Source organism: Caloenas nicobarica, chromosome 17, assembly GCF_036013445.1.
Source record: "Caloenas nicobarica isolate bCalNic1 chromosome 17, bCalNic1.hap1, whole genome shotgun sequence".
In the NCBI taxonomy this organism is placed as follows: Eukaryota; Metazoa; Chordata; class Aves; order Columbiformes; family Columbidae; genus Caloenas; species Caloenas nicobarica.
This window is the reverse complement of record NC_088261.1, coordinates 6815879-6839482: the sequence shown is the minus strand read 5'-3', so window position 1 is coordinate 6839482 and position 23604 is coordinate 6815879. Positions and strand designations below refer to the sequence as shown.

Sequence of the window (23604 nt, the reverse complement as noted above, 5' to 3'; positions counted from 1 at the left end):
CACAAGTTCTTCTTTTTAGTGCAGTTTCATTCACATGAGCAGAGCAAGAGTGAGCAGCCTTGGCACCATGGGGTTATCTCTGCTTAGAACAGAATCATAGAATCATTTTGATTGGAAGAGACCCTCAAGATCATCGAGTCTAACCATAACCTAACTCCAGCACTAACCCATGTCCTTAAGAACTTCATCTAAGTGCCTTTTAAACCCGTCCAGGGATGGTGACTCCACCACTGCCCTGGGCAGCCTGTTCCAATGCCCGACAGCCCTTTCCATAAAGAATTTTTTCCTAATATCGAATCTGAACCTCCCCTGGTGCAACTTGAGGCCGTTTCCTCTTGTCCTATTGCTTGCTAAATAATCACCTGCTTATATAGTCTCATTTTCTTCCACCTTTTGGAGTTGCGAACAGAAACTTCATAAGTATCCAAGAAGGCCCAAATTCTTCCTAGAGTCGTTTTCCCAAGTGAGTAGTTTTGGAGAGCCCATGGGACTCAACTTTGAGAGGTGCCACTCGCAGAAGGGCTGGTTTTGAAGCTTCCTTGGGGTGAACAGGTTGCAGGTTGGTGTGGAAAGGGGGGATTCCAGCAGCCCCCCTCTCTCCAGCCGTGTTTTTTGTACTGGTACAAGACCTGGTGGTCGCAGAGGGGTCTGAACAGGGCAGGACGAACAGAAATAGCCTGGAAATACTTGCATTAAAGGAAGGCAAATTTGCTTCAAGTTGATCATTGTTACAGTGGGTAGCGGATTTACCCTCCTAGTTTTAGTTTGTTTGTTTTTTTCTTTATACTAGATGAAATAAACCTTTTCATGTGTGTTTTTCTGAGGGTTGCTTTTAATGTCTCCTGCACTTAAGAGCGTAAGACTTTCCCATCTCATCTCTTTCCATTGCCTCCCTCCCACCCCCAGTAAATTTGTTAAAACGGGTCAAAGTGGAAACCCTGGAGAGAGTTCTTTAGTTATCTGTGGCTTAAGCAGGATGAACTGTGTCTGCCCTAAATCGATGGGACTTTGGGGCAAGGGGAAAGAGATAATGGTCTGTCTTGTTCTCTCTCAAAATGTGCTCCAAGTAGTGACTGACTTTTTGCAGGGGCGATTGAATGGTGGCGATTTTTGCCCAGAGAATTTAGTAGCCAGTATTAAATCAGTGGAACTAAAGCTTCCAGGCTTTGAATCCTTTTTGTGGTCAGGTCACCACTGCAACACCTTTGAGCTTTGGTTTCTCTTTGCTTTTCATTGGAAACTTTTTTGATTGCAAAGGTGTGGAGAATGATACTGAGACATGATCTCTTTTTTTTACACGCTAAAGGACTCTCCAGTGCACTTCTCTCTGTACAGTATTACATCTCTTTTTAGTTAATATCTACTTAGAGTGGTTGCAAAGCTTGGGAAGTGTCTATACCCTGGTTATACAGTGCTCAGGTTTGAAATCCTAAAGTTAATACTGCTTACTCCTTAATACTGCTTGCTTGCAGAAGTAATGCATTGGCCACATTGAATTTTTACAAAAATGGAGGTATCTCATGAGACTAAGTCACAAAAGTATGAAAAGTCTTCCATTAATGCTTGTGGGTTGTAATCCTATATCTAAGATTAGGTTTAGACAAATGAAACTTGCATTGTACATGGTTGAGATCAAATAAGGATGAAAAATTCAGCGATATTTCAAATAGTTTTGATTTGGGGCTTACTGTGACGTAGCTTGAAGATTTAGTATCTTGTTTTGTATCAGATCTTGTATACAGGGCTAGATATCTCTTATTCCTCAGCTGGACTTTGCATCCTACTGTATCTGTTGTTCCTAAATGCTGGGCAAGAGCTTCAGCCCATAGCATCACACAGCCCAGCGAGATGCAGTCAGCGCTTCTCCTTGGCGATGTCCGTACCTGAGATGTCACATAAGGAAATGTTTTGCGGTGAGAAATTCTCAGGCCTGTCCCAGAAGGAGTTCTGGAAGCGATGGGAAGGTCCCTGCAGCAACGCATCGCGGTGTTGGGATCGATCGAGCAGTGAGGGCGAGAAGGTTGTTCTTCATGTGCTACCTGACTCTTCGTAGCAGCACAAAATATGAAATGTCATTTATTTTTTAATCAGTTCCTGTTTCTTGTCTCTAAACTTGGAAATACAGGTCTTCAAAAGTCTACTTTTCCATTTGTAAAGTTGCTCGCTAGCACTCCACGTTGTAAAACAAAGCATTTGATTCTTTGGTCTGCTGAAATTCCCTCTTCATGATTTGTGTTTGCTTTGCTTTAAATATGTGCTTCCTTTTTAAATATAGTTTTCCAAGTTGCTGGCCGTACCAGATTGTTTATATTTTTTAAAAGCCTTCTGCTTAGCCGTTATATTGCTCTTTATAGTACTGCTTAACCACATTGGTTTCTGTTGCTCTTTTTTCTTGCATAAACTTAGCTGGGATGAATTTCAAATGTGGTTTATCCAACTGTTAAGTATTTCCCACTTTTCTGCAATAGATTTCACATATGTTACAGAATTCCAAACCAAGATCTGGTGGACATATTGCCCTGTTTTTTTCCTCAAAGTCAGAAATAGAGGGGGTTTTTTAAGCATTACAGTGACAATATTTAGGTCACTGGCTCCAGCATGCTGCCTGGCTTCAAATCCATTTGTCATATTTAGCATATTTCAAAGGATTAAGATAACCATGGTCCATATATTCATAAAAAAAATCATAGTTTTGTGGTAATAAAACTAAAAAAAAGGGAGGGAAAAGTAGTGATTCTTTGGAGTTGGAAACTGCAGAAGGCTTTTTTTTCCTCCACAGGTCAAACTGTGAAGTCACATAAAACGCATGTACATCTATGCAGTTATTCAAAGTTGCAGGATTTGCCCATACAAGAATGTAACTAAGAATTTTGAATTAGGCCTTTTCACAGATTATGTGGATGCTATTATCTGTCTGCTAGTTCTGTATGTTCTTTTTTTTAAACCTGTAGAACGGGGTTTAGCAGGTGTCCCGTAGGAACCTGCTGTCGGTTGCTATTTCTAAGACCTTTGCAAAAATAGGAAGAGGCAAATGTTTTGTTTTCCCATTTTGTTTCCCCGCTCTGGGTGCCCAGTTCCACTGGGAAGTACACGATCCAGTGCACAGTGAAGTTTCGATGCGAACCATCCTGTAGCAACCAAATCTGCTTGACTTGTACGGTGGGTTTTGTGTGGTGATGACCTGGTCAGGGACTTGAGCGACCACTGGGAATCTGGAATTAGACCCGAGAGAAGGTCCCAGACTTGTGGGTTTTTTGGTCTAGTTTGTTACAGGTTGTTGAGATGTGAACAGATGCCAGTGGTGCAGCAGGTTTTCTGCTGGAGGATGTTGGGTTTTGTGTGCGGGTCAAGTCGTGTGGCCGAGTGACGTGATGAAGAAGCTGCGGAGGAGACCGGCTTCATCTCTCGCTCTAGCACATTGTTCTCACTTTTCATGAACTTTTTCATAGCCAGGTTTTTCTCCTTTTGAATTAATAAGGAGGGAAAACAGTGTTAAATTCCTCTTCTGAATCCTTGGTTATAATTCCAAGTGACTTGGGGAATGATGTACACAGCTGAGTGGAGGGTTTAGCCTTTAAATTTTTTTTTTCCTCTCCATGTTACATGGAAATACTGCAGCAAAGGAATAAACTGACATGGAAGATTGAGTTGTTGTTTTATGCGCTGATAAGTGACCCGTTCCATCTATTACGGTGACATTCGGAAGCACAGCGCTGAGTAAAGAACCCGGGATGGGGATAATGCACTTGGACGAGGCTGAGCAGCAGCAGCTCAGCCTGGGAGGAGCTGTTGGATGATAATGTGGCGTTCATCAGATGATGAAAGATGTGTGTTTGGGGAAGAAATGGAGATACCTGCTAGTAATTTTAGAAGAATAGATTCCAGTTGCGTGAAAAGATAATTTTCTATTTAAATAAGGAAAGAATTAAATGGAAAAAGAACATTGCAGTGGCAGTGTAGAATTATATACAGTGTGTCATTTGAAATTAAGAGTGACTGAAGCATAACCAGTCTAGGCTGAAGTATAAGGTTAACCAATATTTCAGTTAATCAGGTTTGGTTGTGGTGGTTTGTTTTGTTTTTTCATGGAGTAATTCAAAAAGGGAATATCCAGTATCTTTACAAAGCAGGCAGGTGAGAATAAAACTGGCTTTTAACGTGTCCGAGATCTGTAATCCTCGCTGGATTGGGGAAATTATTAGGAGGTGTGTATTGCGTGCCACTGCTGCTGTGCTGTCCAATGCTATGGTAAAGCCGTGGATGCTTTTGAGAAAAATGAATTTTTTTTTTTTTTTTTTTCTTTTATGGTGAGGTGGAATCAAAAAGGTTGTAGAACTTCATTGGATGTTATTCGGGAGGTCCAATTTCTGGAAGCTCAGTGCTTTGTTCTGTGATGCTCTGTAGTCCAGCCCCCTCGATATTCCAAATGACATGATGTACACAGGAGCTTTTGTTTTAATTCCTGTGAGAAACGGAGCTCTAATTATAGTTCCTTTTGTTGTTTTGTTTTTCTCGACAGAGAGAGCTCGATGCCACAGCAACAATATTGGCGAACCGGCAAGATGAAAGTGAGCAGTCCAGGAAAAAACTTATTGAGCAAAGTCGCGAGTTCAAGAAAAACACTCCCGAGGTAAGGAGAAAAGCCATTCCAGTCTGAGTTTTTGCAGTAGTAAATGGTATTAGGCCTGTGTAAGGGTTGTGGGTTTTTTCCCCCGTAACGGTTTGTTTTCATGATTTTCTTGTATGTATTGTGAAGTCCACCATCTTAAGTAAGACAGCTTCTCTTTGATGGCTTTCTCATCAGGCAGCTTTTGCATTCTGTAAATAATGAAATATGAATTGATGTTTTGAGAGGAAGGATGAACATTAGCCTTCAAACAGGCTTGCTCTGAATTTTGTAATAACGTAAAACCTGGAGAATTTTAAAAAAATTCTTTTTCACTAATCCAAACTCTCTTAGCACTTGGATGTAGAAAGTGACGTTTCACTGCCTCAATAAATCTACATCAAGGGCATAACTTCAAAGATGCTCATTTTCCCATCAAAAATCAAATCAAGTTTTGCCGTTGATTTCACTGGAAATGCAGCGAGGTGAGTGCTGAGCTCCTGGGGCCGCTGGGCTCGGAGGACGTGTCGCACGCAGCGGGTGCTGTGGAAGAGGTGTTTGTGGTAGCAAACCTCGCCAAGGTGGATGCTGCCTCCATTTCAGCTCTTCCCTGCTCGTCTTAGCACGTGCAGTGCGTGTGTCTACGCACACATATCCATAATTTGTATAGAAAATGCATATAAATTAATTTTATGAACAGTAATGAATGTACAGCAATGGTGGGTTTTTTTTTCCTTGGTTGGTTTGTTTTGTGGTCGGTTTTTCGTTTCCCCTCCTGACGATTGCCAGCAATCTTCTCATCCGGGGATGTTCTAGGGTTTCAAAGCCCATTCCAAATAACTGATATACAAGTATTGGTTCCTTCCGAGTATCTTCTTGGGAGAGAAGCAGCCGGCAGGTTTTCTAACCTTTATTGCTGCTTCTCAAATAGCAGCTGCTGCTTCGCTGCCTGTTGGTACCGAGGGAGAGATGCTGGAGGAGCATGACCTGGAGAGGGGATGGTGGAACGGGAGCCCCGGGGGGGCTTCGTGGGGCAGAAATCGGTTCTGTTTGTGTGAAAAAGAGGAAAATTTGGGCACTGCAGCTTTGAAAGATTAGGACTTTTTCAAAAAAGGAGCAAAACAACGTGGAGAGTGAATGCGGTAGCTTGGAGAGGGCGAGGAATCGGGGGATTCCCTTTGCAGGAGAGAAGGGACTGTTGGAAAGAAGAAGTAGTGAAAGAATACGGAGGGTATGGGAAACTACAAAATCCAGAAAATAAACCGATTTCTGGTGACACATTTTCAAATCGTTCACTAGAAGCTTAAGTTCATTCCACAACACTTAAACTTGAGTGTCTGCTTCCTTCCTTTTTTTTTCATATAAGGAAAATGGCAGATTCTGCAGACTGTAGCTGCCGGCTCGCAGCTGGTAGCACGTTTACAGATGTTTTAGGATGATTCAGTGGGCCCCAGTTTATTTTTATCGAGCAGAAGGTTACTGTGGGGAAAAAAAAAAAAATGAACACTGCTCTTCTAAGTGCGTTGTGAGAAAGCCTTGGAAACTCGGTGGGATTTGATGTGGAGAGGAAAATTACATACTCTGTCCAGTTACTTCAAGAGATATAGAGGGAAAATGATATGCAATTAGTTCTTTCCAGTAAGCAAGATATGGAAGTGAATGGCCCGGCTGTTAAGTTGTTTGAAGGTAAGGTTTTAAATATGCTTTCATAAAACATAGCTTGGTAGCCTTCCATAAAATATTTTGGAAGAGATCACAGGTGTTGAATTCATTCAGGGACTAACTGCAAAACAGTGGCTCTGAACATCCTCTGGGTTTGGGGAAATCTGTGCTGGATTCTACACCCTGATCTTGTGTCCTGGGATTCCTGTGAAACCACGTTCCTTTATAAGCTTGCCTGCTGTATTTATTTTTTTATATTTCTTCTCTGCTGTGATGCGCTTTCTGCGGCTTTGTTTCTGAGCAGCAACACAATCTAACTCCTCTTCTACTTTCCCTGACAGAATTAAAAAATGAAAATGGGATCAAAGAATTAGCAGAAAGTGTCCAAATTGTGGTAACAGGCAGCTGTAACAGACTTGAAATGGAGTTGTTGCTCCTGGGGCACAGAGGAGGTGGCTCAGATGCAGAAGGTCTGACAGGGTACAAAGACCAAGTGACACAATGTCCAACCATCCTGGCTGGGAAACGTCACTCGTGTTCCTGCTTGCAGGAAAATTTAAACTTGTGTGCTGTGTGTTCAGCTGTTTTCTGTGCTCCCCAAACAGAAGGGAGGTCTGTGAATCCTTCTCCAAGCTTAGACAGTTTTGTCAGACAGTTGAAAATGAGAAGGCAGGATTATTAACTACTCGACCTGATTTTTTTCCAAAACTGCATGTTTCTCTGAAAACCTACCCAATATGGTAAAACCATTCTGGACATGGACAGGAAACACAGTGAGCCACGGGCATTTCCAAATTGATACATTTATGTTACTAAAACATCAAACATTCTCTTTTTTAATAACAGAGTTCTGTAGTAGAAAACCAGTTTGTATGCAAGAACCATTCTTCAGATAAATAACCCAGTGTACAGCTTAATTTAAATTTCCACAATGAAGTAACATCTTTCTGAGTATAAGAAAAACCACAGCTGCAGAGATGGAATTGTTAAATGTGACAATTTGTTTCACAATTCTACTTTCCGTTTTCTTTTTCATTCTGTGTGCATCCCCGTGGTGGTTTAGCCTGTTCCAGCATCTCTTTTCCTCTGCTGTGGCCAATCTCACCGTAAATCAGGAGACAAGTGTCAATTGTTGTGGCTTTCCCATCCATTGCTGTCTGGGATGTCCTCTCGGCTTTCCATAATATCTGCTGCAAGCAATCTCCTGTGTAGCAGAAGGGGATTTGAAAAAATTACTAAGGAAGTTGAGGATATTTATACTTCTGTTTCTTTTAACTTTAAAAAATGTGACAGATCTATTTGGGTCAATTCTGCCTTCCTTGCAGATTATCACATAGCTGCAAAAGGCATAGAGTATTTTCATGTTTTCATGTATTTTCATGGATGCCTCCAGGGCTTTCGGCATTTAAAAATGTTAGAATTGGGTTTCTGACTTGGCACACGGGGAGAGAAATCTGGCGAGAAGTCTCATGTGTGGGAACCTTATGAGAACAGAAAATTTGGTCATGGTTGTTACATGCAGAAACTCTTAAAAAGGGCTTTAAATTCCTGTTATTACAAAACCACTTTTTACCTCCTCAGACCTTTTAGGAGGCCATATCAGACTTGCTGCTCGTAGGTGTTTTGGAGTATTTTCAGTCTCAGTTTGTTTCATCCTGAGCAGCTTCTGTGGAAGGCTGAGGCTGGTCGGAGATTACCTGAAACATCAATTTTACGTGACTGTTCCTTGGAAGACATCTCAGAATATATCATGTGAAATGCCACACTGCATCAGATGATTATTTTCTTACAGTGATAATTCCTGAACTTTTGTGAGTAACTGTGATTCTTTTTAACCTCCGTGAAATTCTTGCTCTAATTCATCCTGTCCTCATATGCCAGTTGTGGTGCGAATAAGCAAATGAATGACCACTTTTGGGAATCTTTTTTTTTAGTCTGTAAATAATTTCAAGTTGCACGGGTGAATATTTTTTGGCATGAAGTGAAAATCCTTCCTAATGTCAAAAGCTTTGCCTTCATTTCTACCCGGATTCCTAGCTGAGTAACCACTCTGAGCTGTTTGTGTTTTGAATGTTGAAAAGCATATGAAATACTTCCAGTGGTGCATACTTGTAATCAACAATAGTGAAAAATATCAGAAACAAATGACTGAGTAAGCCTAGACTTTGTAAACAAGTAACATGTAATTTTAAAATACTTATGGAGAGAGAAGACAGTAATACTTCAATCAGTTTAACCTGTAAGTCGCCATTGCTTTCCTTTATGACTGAGCCACGTAAACGAGATAATGCTGAGCTGTGTTGGTTATTACCAGGCTCACCTGAAATACGGGTCGTTAAACCGAGCCCAAGACTAAAGACCAGCCTGAGAGGCCTGGGCCGACTGCTTTTGGGAAATAAAACAAGATTCTGGTTTTCTAATATGAGAGTTTGAGCTCTAAAAAACCAGACAGATGTGGCGCATCTGCTTAAAGCAGATATTTGGATACAGGAGCTTCCCCTGCCAACCTGTTCCTTTGGTCGCTGTTTTTTTTTCCTGGTGGTAAGTTAAACAGATGATTCCTCGCTGTTGTTGGCCTTCACTGTTCCCAGGTTGCAAATGTACTTTTTGCTGAGATTTAGGAAGCCAAGATCACCTGTAAATGCTCAAATTGATGCTTGTATTTTGTAAAGCAGGTGAGAGATTGGATCACCAGAGGTATGGGAGGGCGTGGGAGAACCTTGAAACACAGGCATAGCATAAGCATGTTCTCAAATAAATAGCTGGAAAATGGAATATTGGAAGGTGCCGGAAAACAAAATAAATGAGCATATGAATAGTGTGTCTTAACTCTGACTGAAACGTGGCTCTCGCTGCTCCCCTTCGTACCTGTGGTGTCACCATCGTCCCCGGCCCGCGCGGTGGCATTTCTGTAGTGCCTCTGCCGCAAAAGACAAAGAAAGATGAGTCCGTAGAATTTTTTGTTACAAAAGTAGTAGTTTTTACTCATGACATTGCATATTAGGGTGATGCATGTTTTTGAGATCCATGTTTTTTTACAAAAATAACATAATTGCAAGTCGTAACTAAAGGAAATGAACGCAGTTATTATGCAAGGGCTCAATTTTTAAAAATTTAAAGTTCTTAAATTCCTACTCTCCAGTGTTTCTGGATCATTCTATTGAATTATCCTGTCTCTACAGCAAAAGATAATAAAATTAAGCTTAAAAAAATTATTCTGCTGGTTGAATTAGTTCTTGGAACGAGAGGAGTATTTTCTAATTGTTGGTGGTGAATTTTGCTTGATTCCTAATGACTTTGCACAGTCAACTTTGGTCTGGCCTGCGTAACAAAGTGAAAATAATAACACACCTAGAAAAACCACTGAAAAGATACAGTCTGCTGGAAAACAGTTGATGCTCTGTCTGTGTACATAGGGGTGAATATCGATTTGCTGCCATCTAGAGCTGGGTTCTTCTACTTTTTTTTTTTGGTCTTTTCTTTTCTTTTTAAAGTTTTTTATTTACTTTCTCTGTGTGCCTGAGAGTACAGAGAAAAATGCTGTTTAAGTTCTCCCTTCTTTTTCTTTTCCCATGACTTCGACAAGGAGAGTTTAAGAGATTTTTATTGAGAAGAAATGAATTTGCAGTGAAGCAGATTGTTCCAAAATAATATTCTCTCTTCATTTGTATGACTCAAATGCAATTATCAGTATTTAGTTCTATTTTAAAATTGTTTTATGTTTTTAAGATTCTTCATATATTTAAAGCATTAGCAGAATGTTAAATGCGTAGGACACTCTCTATTGAACTAAAACATCACCATTTCCCTCTGTAAAAACCAAAGTTATGAAAACAGAGAAGTACAACTTATCTTGTCCGTTCAGAACCGTTCCAAACCTTTAGGATAATGATATTGAGGTGCCATGTCCTCCTTTTTAACATTCATATTGAATATTACCATTTTCTTAAGAGATCCTGTTTGCAAAGTAAATGATGTTTATGATAATTTGTACATGGGCTTATTATTTCAGAAGGTAAATGAAGAACCATATTATGTCACTTTTTGCAAAAAAAAATGTTATAATTAGCTCCATGTCTTAAAATGCAATCTAAACAGTAGACTTGTGGAGTCAGGTTCTAAGCATATCCTGGAGGGTCCCTTATTCATAGGTTCTCAGTAATTTTGTTGTCATTATTTAATACATATTTGACTTTAGCATATTCTAATCGTTAATAGGAAAAACATCGGTGTTTCTGACGTGCTTTTCTATATTATGATCTCTTGCTGCCTTTTCACTTCATTGGAAGTGAGGGAACAATACAAGAATCCTAGTTCCCAGTTGTATTTTTCTAGGATTCTTATAAAACTGACCTGCATTTTTCTGCACGTTGACCATTCTCACCACTATAATTACCAGACATTATTAATTTTCCAAAAAAATCCAACAAACTTTGGCTTTACCACCCAGAAGCAACTAAGGCGGGATCCCTGGCGGGTGGCACCTGCTTTGAGGAAAAGCAAAAAACCAGGAACGAACCTTTTTAACCCGTGAAAACGTGTTGCGATATATTTGTGAATATTCCCCCTGTCCCCCTAAATCCCGGGTCAGTTTGTTGGTTGAACTGGCAGCCCCGGTCCGGTAAAACTTCATTTCTGGTTTGTTTTCCAAAAGCGATGTCGCTTTTCCCAGCAGGGCCGAGGCGGCAGGTGGGCAGCGAGCTGGTGGGTTGCAGAGCCTGTGGAATTTATTTTGAGATAACAGGACTCGAAGGTCGTTTTACAAAATGAGTCTATATTTTGGGGATTATTGGTGTGTAGGATTTCACAGATAACTGTGTAGCTGTACAACAGCATTTATAAAGGTCTGAAATCTGCAGGTCAAAGGATTTGTTTTCCTAGAAGTAATGATCATGCATTATGTTACTAGGCAGAGAAGTTTATTAATAATGTGAAGCATTTTTCTGAAATCACATGATCTAGGACACTTTGAGTTTGTCTCCATCTTTTTTATAGTGTGCTTAGATCAATTTTCTACAACACATTTACCTCAAAAGTCTTTTTATAAAGCTGAAAATATATGGGTGATTACTTTATTCGAGCGTTCCAAAAATATTCACAACGGAGACACATCTGATTCAACTGAACCTGTTCCAGTAGTTGAAAAAATTAATTACTCTGAAGTTCCTTGCTCCTAGTAATTTCGATTTATTCAGTTTCAGCATTTTTCTGGTTAAACGTGCTTGACAATTGAAGAATGCATTTTTCTTCTAGCAACATCAATTGCAGGTATTAGATTTCAGTCATGTCAAGGGTGCTGAATTTTCCACTGCAGAAAAGGAGAATAGGGGATATTTTTGGTATTCCTTTGGTTTACAAAGGGACCTACTTGTAATCAAATATTTACAGATTAATCCTTCTTGTTAAACATTTGATGCTGCCGTGAATTTCTTCTGTCACTAAAATGAAAGGATGCAAAGCAAATAGTTTGTTTTTCTCCAGTCGTACTTGCCTTTGCTTGAACTTTCCAGCGCTGACCCATTTGGACGTTGGCCAGAGCGAGCGGGGCCGGGGAGCGCAGGTCTGAAAGAGGAGAATGTTTGCAAGGTCAGAACTTGAAGGAAAAACTTGATTTTACAGGGCGTTTGTCATCCTTCCTCCTGAAGAACAGTCGTAATTTAAATAAGTGTGCATTAAGAGTAATAACGTGATTTACCAAGTGCATCATTGAGTATTTTTTAAGGGAAAACATTTCAATTTCTTTAGCTGAAGTAGCTGAGATTTTTCTCACTGCTGTACTGATAATTAACAGCCCGTCTTGCGTTGTGTGTTGTAAAAAGGTAAGTGTAAAACTGGGAATTTATGTATAGACCACACAGATATAAAGCTGAGTACTCTTAAAGCCTGAAGGTCAGTTCTTAAATCCGCTTTAAGCCACTTGAACAATAGTTTGACTTATTTTTGAGATTCAACTTACAAAAATAACAGGCAAGCAAGGTACCTGCTCTTCCTCCCTATGTGTATTTACCACGAGAAGAAATAATTAAACATCTTCAGTTAGTACTTTTCTGTTTTACTTTGTGAACAAATACGCTCTAAACCTCCTTCAGTCCATCCGCTGGACCACCTCGAAGTCAGCCAGGTGTAATTAAAGGCACATGTTGTTCTCATTAAAATTATTATCTTGTCATGAATAACTTCTAACAATAGTTGCCAGTTATGAGAGATTTCTTCATTGCTCTGACAGTGGAGGAGTGAAAATTTGGATCTGCTTGAAACAAGAGCAGAAATGATTAGTACGTTGAGTGAAAAGCTCACAAACAAAATGACTGGGTTCCAGAGCATAGTTTTAAGCTTTTCCATTAAAACAAACAAACAAACAAAACCCCAAACCCACCAAACCAACAAACAAAACCCCAACAAAACAAAAAAACCAACAACCAACCAACGTTCTGCAGGATCACTCTTTTAGGGTCAATTTTGCATGAAATCTTGAGGCAGATTTCTAGGGGGAGAAACAGTTGTAAAATGTTCTTAAAAACTGTTTTCTCCCTGAAATTTTTAGTATGTCTTGCTTGCTTAAAACAAAACAAAACAAAAAAGGGAAAAAAAAAAATAAAGCTTCCTGGTAACCCATTTTAAGTAAATTAAATGACATATGAGGATTAGAGCAGCTGAGAGCCATTTTTACTTTAGAATTCTTTCTGCATTAACACATCTGCAGTGTTGATGAATATATGGAAAAACGAAATTGTGCTTCTATCCTGCCATGTCTCCAATGTGACAATAAATCAACTTTTTTTTTCCTTTTAAAACGTCTGGCCTAGTAATTTATGTTTGCATAACCCATTACTAAATTCATGGTAGGTGTTTTAGTTGGCAGGCACAATTCCAGGGATTCAGTGGAACTATTTTAATACTGAGCTTTTGTTACTGTTCATAATTATGTGTAGAAATATATGTATTTTCTTAATTATAAAGACTAGCTTTCTTTAGCTTTGGATCTCCTCTTACTTCCTCAACACAGATTGTGCTTTGAAACTTTGAAAGAATTAGTGGTTTTTAGACTTGAAAGAAGAAATGGCTTTACCAGGTTGATGGGTTTTGTTTTTGAGAAAACTAAGCACCTAAAAAGTAAAGTTGTGATGCGTCCCTGGTTCTATTTATAATTTTTGAGGATTCTTTTATAGTCAAGTTGTAAATACTTAGGCCAGCATCAAGACAGTATGCAAATAAAATAAATTTTATTAATAACCTTTATCTGGATCCTGGTAATAAATATGTATGACTCACATAGGAATAAACCCACCCAATAAATATAAAAGCCATACAAAACCATTAACAATTTTTAATGGACTTGCAGATGGAATAATTTAATGCAATTGTAGTTACCGAGGTTCCAGCTTCTGTAACTATTTCTCATCTGCTTGAAAGCTTTAAACTGAAATACGTTGCTACCATTCCTGATCCCACCTTGTCTCTGTTTAAAACCATAAAATTGTGGTTTCACAGTTTTTGAAGCACTAATGCTTATTTATGGCTATATTTCTGCCTTTTTTTTTTTTTTTTTAAGTACAGAGGTGGTTATTTATCTATTAAGCATACACTGACTTTTTAAAAAGCAGGTTATTTGTGGGAAGGCTCGGCCCCCGAGCAGCGCTCAGCGGTCACGATGGGGCCGAGTGGTCACCGGGCTAGAAATTAAATTTTTGCAGGCGCTTTGCTGATCTCAGGTGCAGGAATTACGTGCCAGCTTCTACAGCAAATTCTCCAGACCTGTGTACCTGGAGGATCAGTTCACTGATTGAAGCTGTGAAGGAGCAGCATGAGCACCCACAATTCCACCTAAAAATGGGTTTGTGTCTTTCCTTGTGGTTCTCTGAAATACAGGAGACAATGAAAAATATCGCCTGCTTCAGTTCAGAAATGAAATAATTGCGGTTTGTCGAATTGGCTACTATAGATGAAGTATCATTGCATCTTCTGTTGTGGTTTTCTGTATGTTTTGTTTCTTACTGGGTGAACAACCATCCTTCAGAGTGTCCGTCAGGTTCTTCAGTTTGTCTGAGCGTGGGGGGGACGTCGGGGACCTTTCAATGCGCAGGATATCACGAAAGAAATTCTTGCGTATGGGCTGAACGCTGATAAACGAGCCGTTCTCCGAGAAGAGGGACTTGTAAACATTCTGGAGTTTTAAAAGCCGATTTTTAACCCGCAGCTTTCATTTAGCATGAGATGGTGCTGGGAGCACTTCTTAAAAAACGCCCGAATGTGTTAAGACTTCTCAGCTCTGTTTGTCAGAAGTGATTTGAGCGCCGAAGAGCTGAACTCGTACGCACTTCCAGTGCACTTCAGGGCATGTCTGCACCTGCAGCCGAGCTTTGCTGCGTCTGCAGGTCTGACCGTGGGTTTCAGATGCGGTTTAATGTGTTCCCTGCTGCTGCCCGGGGCTGTCGGGCCGTACGGCTCCTTTCAACGGGCCGAGCGCCGTTCTGGGGACTGCGCTGTGTTGCAAGTTCAAAATGCCAGATCTCCGAAGGCTTAATCAGGCAAATTAACCTGTTGCCAGTTATCCCCTTTGCCTCTTAACTCCAGCTGAAGAACTGGAGAGGGCGAGCAAGAAGCACGATGTTTGGGGTGAGAAGAAGCTCGAGGTGGGCTTGGGGTTGAAATCCCTGCATCAAAGGACGTATAGATGAGGCTCTTGGGGACGTATTTAGTGCCAGATTTAGGTTGTGTTTGGACTTGATGATCTTAAAGGTCTCTTCCATCCAAAATGATTCTATGATTGTACCTGACATCACTGCAACGCCCTTCAGAGCACCCAAATCGCTTGACCGTCCTGAAACACCGTCCATTGCTCCCCATGGAAGCTCTGCAGGGCTTTCCTGGGCTGGGCAGCGCTGGGCTGGAGGAGCTCGAGTGGGATTTGCACCTCCCTTTGGCGCTCTGGAGCAAGCCGCCCTTGCTTTCTAGCAAAAATGAGCTGAGGGTTTGGTGTCTGTGCATGGACAGAGGTCTCGATAACAGGCAGCGGTGGGGACAGTTCTTACGCTGCGTCTGTGAGAAGGGAAGGAAGGAGAACGCTCAGATTCTTGCATATTAGAGATGCTGCTTTGTTAGGAAGAAGACATTTTTAGTCCAAAAAAAAAAAAAAAAAAAGTAACTGGTTGAAGTAGTACTTCAATTAATGCTTGATATAGCAACAAGCCAGTTTAAAACGTACTTTCAGTTAGAGGAAAAGGCACATATTAAGCTCACCTGTTGGGAGGATTATCTCTGCTAAACATGCTCATTTTACATGAGACCGAAATAGATCCTTAAAAAATTAATACTGAAATAGGTTTACAGCCGATACAGAGATTTCCTTCAGACCTGTTTTGTGGTGTGCTCATCTGCTTTTTCAGGAATTCTGAGCGTCGAAGGAATGAAGTCAAAGCTGCTGCTTGTCTTTGAAATGGATGCCTCTTTGATAAGCCTCTGATCTCTGTACCCGGAGTTGTAGCTGCAGATTCAAACACTGATTGTAAAATTGGGAGACTAAAATGTAGCCATGACAGCTTCAAACGCTCTGTCTCTCTGTCAGATTCAATGCACAGGACATTGCCAGGAGTTAAAACGATGCAAAATTAAAGTAGCCTACTAAATTTACCTGCCACGGAGAATCCACAAAAGAGCTGCCACTTCTAATCCTCAGATTCGTTTCAAATTATTATTTTTTTTCAAATTGGACTCCCTGATCTCTTCAGCTCAAGCTGTTGTACAGATTTGAAAAGCTGTCTCTTCTTGTCAGATCACTGGTTTAATAATAATAACATCTTACGTTTATATAGTCCTTTTCATCCCGCAGCTTCCTAAAGCGCTTTACAAGTTTTATATATACAAAATCGTGCAAGCACCTCTTGGGTGGCTGGTGCTAGTCAGCCGGAGAAGTGGCTGGCAGCTCCTTACCTTTGTCTTCCTCCGTCACATAAAAGCGCTGGGGAAAAGTAAGTGTCATGTAAAAGCACTGGGAAAAAGTAAAAGGCACAGAGATGATCCTGGTCCATCCCAAGGGGGTGGTGCCTTCATCAACCGCAGCTGGGCGCTAGGACCGGTGCAGGGATGTTCTGTGCACCCCAGAACTGGGGACACGCTAAAGAAAACCCGTCGCTGCTGTCTTTCAGCCCCAGTATTAGTTTTGTTTTGTGGTTATTTTTTGCTTTGTGATTTTTTTTTTTTTTTTTCTTTTCTTCGGCGTACTGCTGCTTAGTCTGAAAAATACCTCGGTGCCTGGAGTTTGGGGGAGCAAGAGGAGTAACTTTGCACAGCTCATTTCAAAAATGTACCTGTGAAAAATGCAGGTACATTGCAAGTAATGCAGTTATTTAAAAACAAACAAAAAAATACCACCAAACCTCTACCCAAATATTCCTCCTCATCTGGTTTTGGTGGATACTGGCTGGACAGGCAATTCTAACTGCTCCGTAAATGCATCTCAGTGGTTTCTGTAAACCTCTGGAAGTTGGGGATGATTGCAGAATAGACTTTTGCCAATTTAGGTCTAACTTTTGAGGTAATAATTTCTGGGAGAAAAGAGGTATTGAAGTGGGATGTGCACTGCTTGTTAGTGGAAGAGGCACAAACGAGCTGAGCCACTCTGGTTTCTGAAGGAAGAAAGGGCAAGAACACGTTGACAGAGGCTTAGATACCATTAATATTGTGAGAGCAGTTTTCTGTAATGATTGATCTACCTGTTTTTTTTCCTTCTTCTGTTAGTACTTCATATTACATTTTTGTTTGGCTTCGAGTTTGCCTTTTTCAAGATTGCTGATGCTGAAAGGCAACGATGTTAAAAAAAAACCCATCGTGCTCCTTTCTTCCTAAACTTAAGAGCTACTGGCACATCTACAGAACATCCAGCTCTGATGTGTTGTTCTGCAATTTGGATCATGTCCGACCTCATAACTTTTAAAAATTATCCTGAGTTTTGTGTACTAGATACCATTAGAGACCATTTACTGTGTCCAGATTCACATCAAATAAACTTGCCGTCCTCCTTACCTACGGTTTGGGGGCACAGGGGATGAAGAGAGGATTCTCCCCTCCTGTGTGAAGGGAAAGGTTTTTACTTCAGTGGTTCTTGAGAGCCAGGAAGAGGGAAAGACGGAGACCCAGACATGGTCTCAGAGGCCTTAAAAATGTGGAAAAAAGAAAGCGTTAATCCATAGACACTAATGCTAATGGACACTTAGCCTGTCTCTGGCTGTAAATTATTGAGATCCTGCTTCTCTCTGGTAATGCAACTTAATCAGAATCAGTTTTACTGCTTTGACCCTATAGGGAACCTTCTAATTTCATGGGTTTTACATTTTGTCTAGTCACTGCACTGGGAATCTTTGTATCCAGCCTCCTGGTGGCATTTTGAAGAGCCACAATCCCGAAGGCCGGGGCCGGCCCGTGTCCCTCTCTGTGACTCGTGCACCTTTGGCCTTGTCAGGTCACAGCTTTTGGGTTTGTATCTCTGTAAATGAGATGCCTGTGACATTGCACGTTGCCTCCTTGCAGCCTCAGCGCAGGGTGGGTTGGGTTTTTTCCAGTCACCCCATGGGCCACAACAGCTTTGTAGGCAGGAGGAAACCTGGAATTCAGTTCAGTAATGACCGTATCTTTATTCTGTTAGTCTAGTCTGCAGGTTTCTTATAGGGATTACACTCCCAAGCCTAGGACTTAAAGCTGGTTTTAATGAGTGTGATGAGCCTGTGTAACAGAATTTCATAGAAGCCTGTCTGTCTAAATAGCATTTTTAATAGCAATTCCCTCTGCTCCGGAGATAAGCAAGCTTAATGCTTCGAGGCTTCTTCCCCACTGGATGGTGGCACATAAAGACAAGCTCTACTGAGCAGTAACAGTCTTTGCCAAAAAACGAGTATCTTCAAAGTTGCAGTTCGCTAGTGTTAGTGTCTCTGTTCTTTGTCAGCATCGGAGGGTGCAGAGTGTGTAAGCTCAACGTTGGATGCTCAGCTGCATCTCCATCGGCTTTTACACCGAAGTTACTCACCACTGTCTTTTGCGGAGGATACTGCTTGCCTATCTAATATAAATAATAACTTGCTCAAAAAGCACCCAGGACTTCAAGATTACTTATTAAAGAAAGTCATCTGTGAATTCGTATTGTTTGCTGAAATTTCTGTTGAAATTATTTAACCGTGAGCTAGCGAAAAGGTACTCCACTCTGTGTATGTGTGCTTGTGTATATATATTTATGTACACGTACTCATGTAGAAGTAGTTCTACTTATAGATGAACTGGAGATGGTGCCTTAGAGCAAATGTGCTTCAGTATCTCTCCAATGGACATGATTTTCCACTAAATTCTGTCTCTCAACAATAGTGTTAGCACATTTTCAGATATGTGAATACATGTAAAATAAGTCTTAGAAAATGGCACCTGATTTTTTTCCACGAGCAATAACTAGGTAAAATGGGTGAGAGTAGATGGTATGTTTTATGCAGTATTTGACTCTTCAAACCTGTTTCTGGTCCAAAATTAAATATTGCTGTTCTGTTTTCCAAATCAGTGTAATTTTGTTAATTTTTTTTTTTGTAATGTTGTTAAAAGATGAAAGAGATGCAACATGTTTTTCCATGTGAGCTTTTGAACTACTAGGAGTATTTTGGGGAGAGAGATTAGTTGGCAAAGTGCATGTTGTTGAACTGCTGTTCAAAAGCAAAAGCAGCCTTTGGTGGGGTGTTCTGTTACCTTTTGTTCATCTGATCATGCATTCATTTTTTTGACCTTAAAAGAAGGATTGTCTGCCCACAGACCTGGGATGAAAAACTTTGATAACTTTTTCCAAAAGTCCCTATTATTACAGTGATTATCATGTATTAAGTTCTTAGACACATTGGGGTTTGGTTGGTTGGTTGGTTTGTTTGTTTATTTGGTTGGTTTTGTTTTTTATTTTATTTTTTTTTCCTCTTTTAAATACCTGCAGGCTTTGGAATACAGTTAAGAGAGGAAACTGGTATTTTGGAGGTCTCAGGGGCATCATTATTTGTTTTCTGCACTTATTCCTTTAAATGACACAATGGTTTTGGAACGTAGCCTTTTAAAATGCACCCCTGCTTTATAGCGGTGTGTGTGACCCTATACGATGTGGAGGGCTGAGGAACTTGGGGGAAAAAAAAAAAAAAGACAAAATTTTAACACTTGTAAGTTGACTGTTCTCCATAATAGTTCTGTTGTTTGTATTAGTTTCAGTTCTATAAAAAGGGTGAAAAAGTGGTTTGATTTGGTTTGGTTTTTTCCCCTATCAATACAAGTAAATGCTGAATGCTTAGATAGGGCATCTGCAGCGTTTAAGAATAAATAGATATTTATGTGTTAATAGCATCTGTAGGTTTCTTTCTTCCTTAAGCACAATGTTTTGAAGGAAGAGAACAACTCACAAGTCCTGGCTTGTTGCTGCCAAATAGAAAAGTCTATAAATGAAACTTTGGTGCTAGTTGCGTGCCCCTTTCATAAGTATTTGCTTTTTACCTTGCAGGGTTAAAAAAATTGGAAGTGAAACACAATCAGGTGTAAATGATGTTATATAAAATCTTATTACCAAATCTGTGCTGTTAAGAAAGAAAGTATTTTTATTGAAACTAATAATTTAATTTTACCAATGTACTGACTTTTTCTTGCTCTCAGAGTTGGAGAATTGGCAATTAGTATTGCAATAACCCAGTCTCATGGAAAGATTTGTCTGGTTTTAGATACATTATGATTTATATATTATATAAAACCTGCTGTGTTCCATGCTTTGATTTTTTTCAATCTGATATCTTAAAATTTGTGCCAGGAATCAGAATTCAGTGTTGAAATTAATTAAAGTCCGGAACATTCAACAGCTACATTTGTTGACTATAGAAGATAATAAAGGGATAACTAGCAAATATGTTGTGCTTGAAACATCTTAGGTTTTAATTCAATTAAAGACCCTTGGACACAATAGTATTGAAGTGTCAATTAGTAAAACTTGCATGTTTTCTCTTGTGTTGACAACTTCTGAAAGCTAAAAGATTGGCTTCTGAATGTCAGTGAAATGTGATTTTTCAAATGGCAAGTAGATATATTTTTGGCTACTGTGCTGGTGCTCCCCGCTTTCTTTCCTATTTAGGCACAAATCCCGTGGTGTTGTATGGATTTTATACAGTCATATACAATTGGAGGTGGTGCCAACAGCAGACTGGTATTTATTTAATAAATGATTGAGTAAAAAGAACCTTGGTGTTTGGTCTTCAGTACATACATTTTATAAGTTTAATGTTCTGGAGCCAAAATAAGAGAAAGGTATTTAAATCCGTGAGAAAGAGCTATTTCTGAGAATTGTGGTGACTTTTACTGGATAAAAAGGAAATGTTAGCCTTAATATCAGTGGGTGGCTTAAAAGGTGCTTAGCACATAAAAATAATGACATTTATCTTTTTAAAAACAGGGTCTCGCAGGTTGGGATCTTTGGTTGGAGGCTTTCCAAGGCTGGATGACTAAGTATTATAAGAAAAGACAACTCCCAAAGCTGCTGGGTGGAGTTCCTAAACTGGTACCAGCAAATTCCCAGAAAGGAAAACAATTGCCCTGTAATTGGAATTATTTAATTCAAAGATTATTCCCTTATCAATACTCTAAAAATATCTTAGATAGGTTCCCAGAATTCTGAAGTATCATAGTTGTTTTAATCAGAATAGATACGTTTTGCTTGTACAGCGATGGTAGACGTGCCATCAGATGCTTTGAAGTATTTCTTCAGTATTTAAGGGCGGGAAGGGAGATGAGAAGTGAAAGAAACTGCAAATTAGATGAAGTGCAGTATAACAGTGACTCTTGGCCTGTGAGGAAAGAGTGGGAAAGGTCAAAGTCAAATCCAAACCTTTCACTTGGATTTTTGGGGAAAAGGGCATATTTTTCTACTGTTTCCCTTTTTGTACTGCTGGACTGTGTAAAATTGCATTTTTGTGAAGTGTTCAGCTAACAAACCTCTACATTTTTCAGTATAACTTGACTTTTCTCAGTAGCATGTTATGGATTCTGCTGACGTTGTGGGCAGAGGCCTGGTTTTTATATACAACGTGACACAGTAAGTCTGTGTGAAGGAGCAGCAGTGGTAGGTATTGCTTTAATATTTGTAAAATGCTTCGTGGATAAATGCTTTTCGAATAGAACAGATCTGTGTTCTTCAGTAAATCTGTGTTCATCAGTAGATCTTCATGCTTTTAAAATTTCAGCTGCAACTCTATATTTCTCACACGTGCTAATTATGAGGTAGTTCATGGTAAGTTCATGAGAATGTTAAAATTCAGAGATTGTTCTTCACAGTAGATCCGTTACTTTCTTCAAAACATAATTCCAGGGGTGGATAATTTATAGGATTTGGAATTTGCCAAAAATATTAGGTGTAGAAATCCTTCTGACTCTGAATAGAATCTTAATTACTTTGAAGAAACTTCCTAGTTGTATAAATTTGTTATTTTGTTGCACAAAATTTTCTGGTTTGTTGTTTGCTTTGTATTCACTGTTCAATTTTTACGTTACAACTGGCTTTAGATTCTTAGCCGCTTACCTTGCTTTATTCAAATTTGTCCTTAATGAGGGTAATAAAATGCTTTCTACCATATTCGTTGGCACCTTCTTTTGGAGGAAGAAATCACTGAATCTGTATCTTGTTTGGACTTCAAGGACAGATTCTTCTCCCAGGAGTACTCAACACTTTGCAAACGCTGTGTGTTTATTCGAGCCCTTAGGTTGGACCTGCCGATGTAGGGAAACCAAGCCAGAGGCTGCAGGAATTCCCAGAAAACCTCTTCCCTCTGGGCTGTGAAAGAGAAAGGGTTCCCAGGAGCTGCAGCTCGGCAGCGTGAGTATCGAGCAGGGACAATGAGACGGCAGCGAAATCAATAGCGAACTTGCTGTGCAGGAGAGATGTGGCCAGGACGCTTCTGTGGCGGGGAGGTGGCTGCAAGAATTGGCAGCAAAACAGTTCTGCCTTATTTTGAAAGTATTTTTTGCGTTTGCTGTAGTATTAGAATTACTGTAAACTACAATTTCACATGTTCAGTTCCGGCACTTTGAAAAACAGGTAGTAGCTCTTAATCCAACTTCTGTTTATCTCCCTTTTGTTTTCCTCTTTTTGTTGTTGTTGTTGCTGAGGAGCAGAAAGTATCAAACCCAACTTTCCGAGTACTTGTCTACAAGTAGTACTGTAATTGAAAATATGTACTGTAAATGCCTGTAGGAGAAAAGTTTCATTTTTATTTGCTGACCATCAAGATATCTCTTAGTGGTAATTAACCCTTAACCTGAAAAAGATTGGAGCTCGGTACATTATTGATCAAGTCACGGTGTTGAACGCTATATAGGACAGCGAGATTTTAAAAGGCAGAGATTTCACGTACAAGCACGTGTCATTTCCCGTAGCTCGCAGGACAAGATAACACTTTTTCTATAGGGAATCGAGAGCGAGATTGAGGAGAGCTCCGAGTACCAAATGGACACAGGCGATGTGGTTTTGGGGAAGCACAGGCTGCATCCACATCTCTCTTATTTTACCATCTCTTGCCTCAACCTGTATCTTTGGGTGTTGTGATTATGACTGATCAGACCAGTATCTTCAGGAGTCTGTTATGGGTTTATCTGTTTGTTCTTACAGAGATTTAACAGTTCATGCTGCTTTTTTTCTTTTCTTATCTTTTTTCCTTGGCAAGATTGGTGATGTTTTCTTTCCATGGAGATGGTTAAATCTTCAGTATTGCTTTTCTCAGGTTAGTCATCTGAACAATTTTGGCGGCTTATTTATACAAGAAGTTAGTTTATCTGCTCCAGCTTGTACTTATTCTGGCTGATTCTCTAAAATCCATGAAAAATAGCAAAGTAGAAATGCACAGTAGATGAAAAACTGGCAAAACAAACCTCTGGGTAGAATCTTTGTGCTGGTTTAAGCAGTCCAGTGCTGCTAAAGGAGATGGTCCCATCCTGCACTGCCCATGTATTCTCATCCCCTTGCTTGTTTTCACGTTGATGCAATTTTATTTTACTTCATGCTTAAAAAGTAGTTATATAAAGACTGGCAAACCGATCAGTAATCCTTATGTGGGATTATTCACATGTGCTTGTGTAACACGTTTCTAAAGACTTGGATCTTGAAGGATAAAACTCCCCATAAAAATTTAACCAAAGTAAGTCGAGTTTCTGTGCTGTAATGACTTCTCCCCTTGCAACAGGAGCAGTGTCACTGTCTTCTATTCAGTCTTTTTTTCATCTGAGGAGACTGATTCTTTGGGTTGCACTGAGAAAATCAGCCATCCTCACAGCTTCTCCTTTCCCCTGATTTGACC

At 39.9% G+C, this 23604-nt stretch overlaps 1 protein-coding gene across 5 annotated transcripts in view; it reads left to right on the top strand.

The window, feature by feature from the left end:
* CUX1 (cut like homeobox 1) overlaps positions 1 to 23604 on the top strand; it is a 263475-nt gene that overhangs the window by 46186 nt on the left and 193685 nt on the right. For all 5 annotated transcript variants that reach the window (XM_065647494.1, XM_065647491.1, XM_065647490.1 and 2 more), the window contains exon 2: positions 4520 to 4630. In XM_065647494.1, the coding sequence (XP_065503566.1) occupies positions 4520 to 4630 (111 nt within the window). The remainder of the gene's footprint in view (positions 1 to 4519; positions 4631 to 23604) is intronic.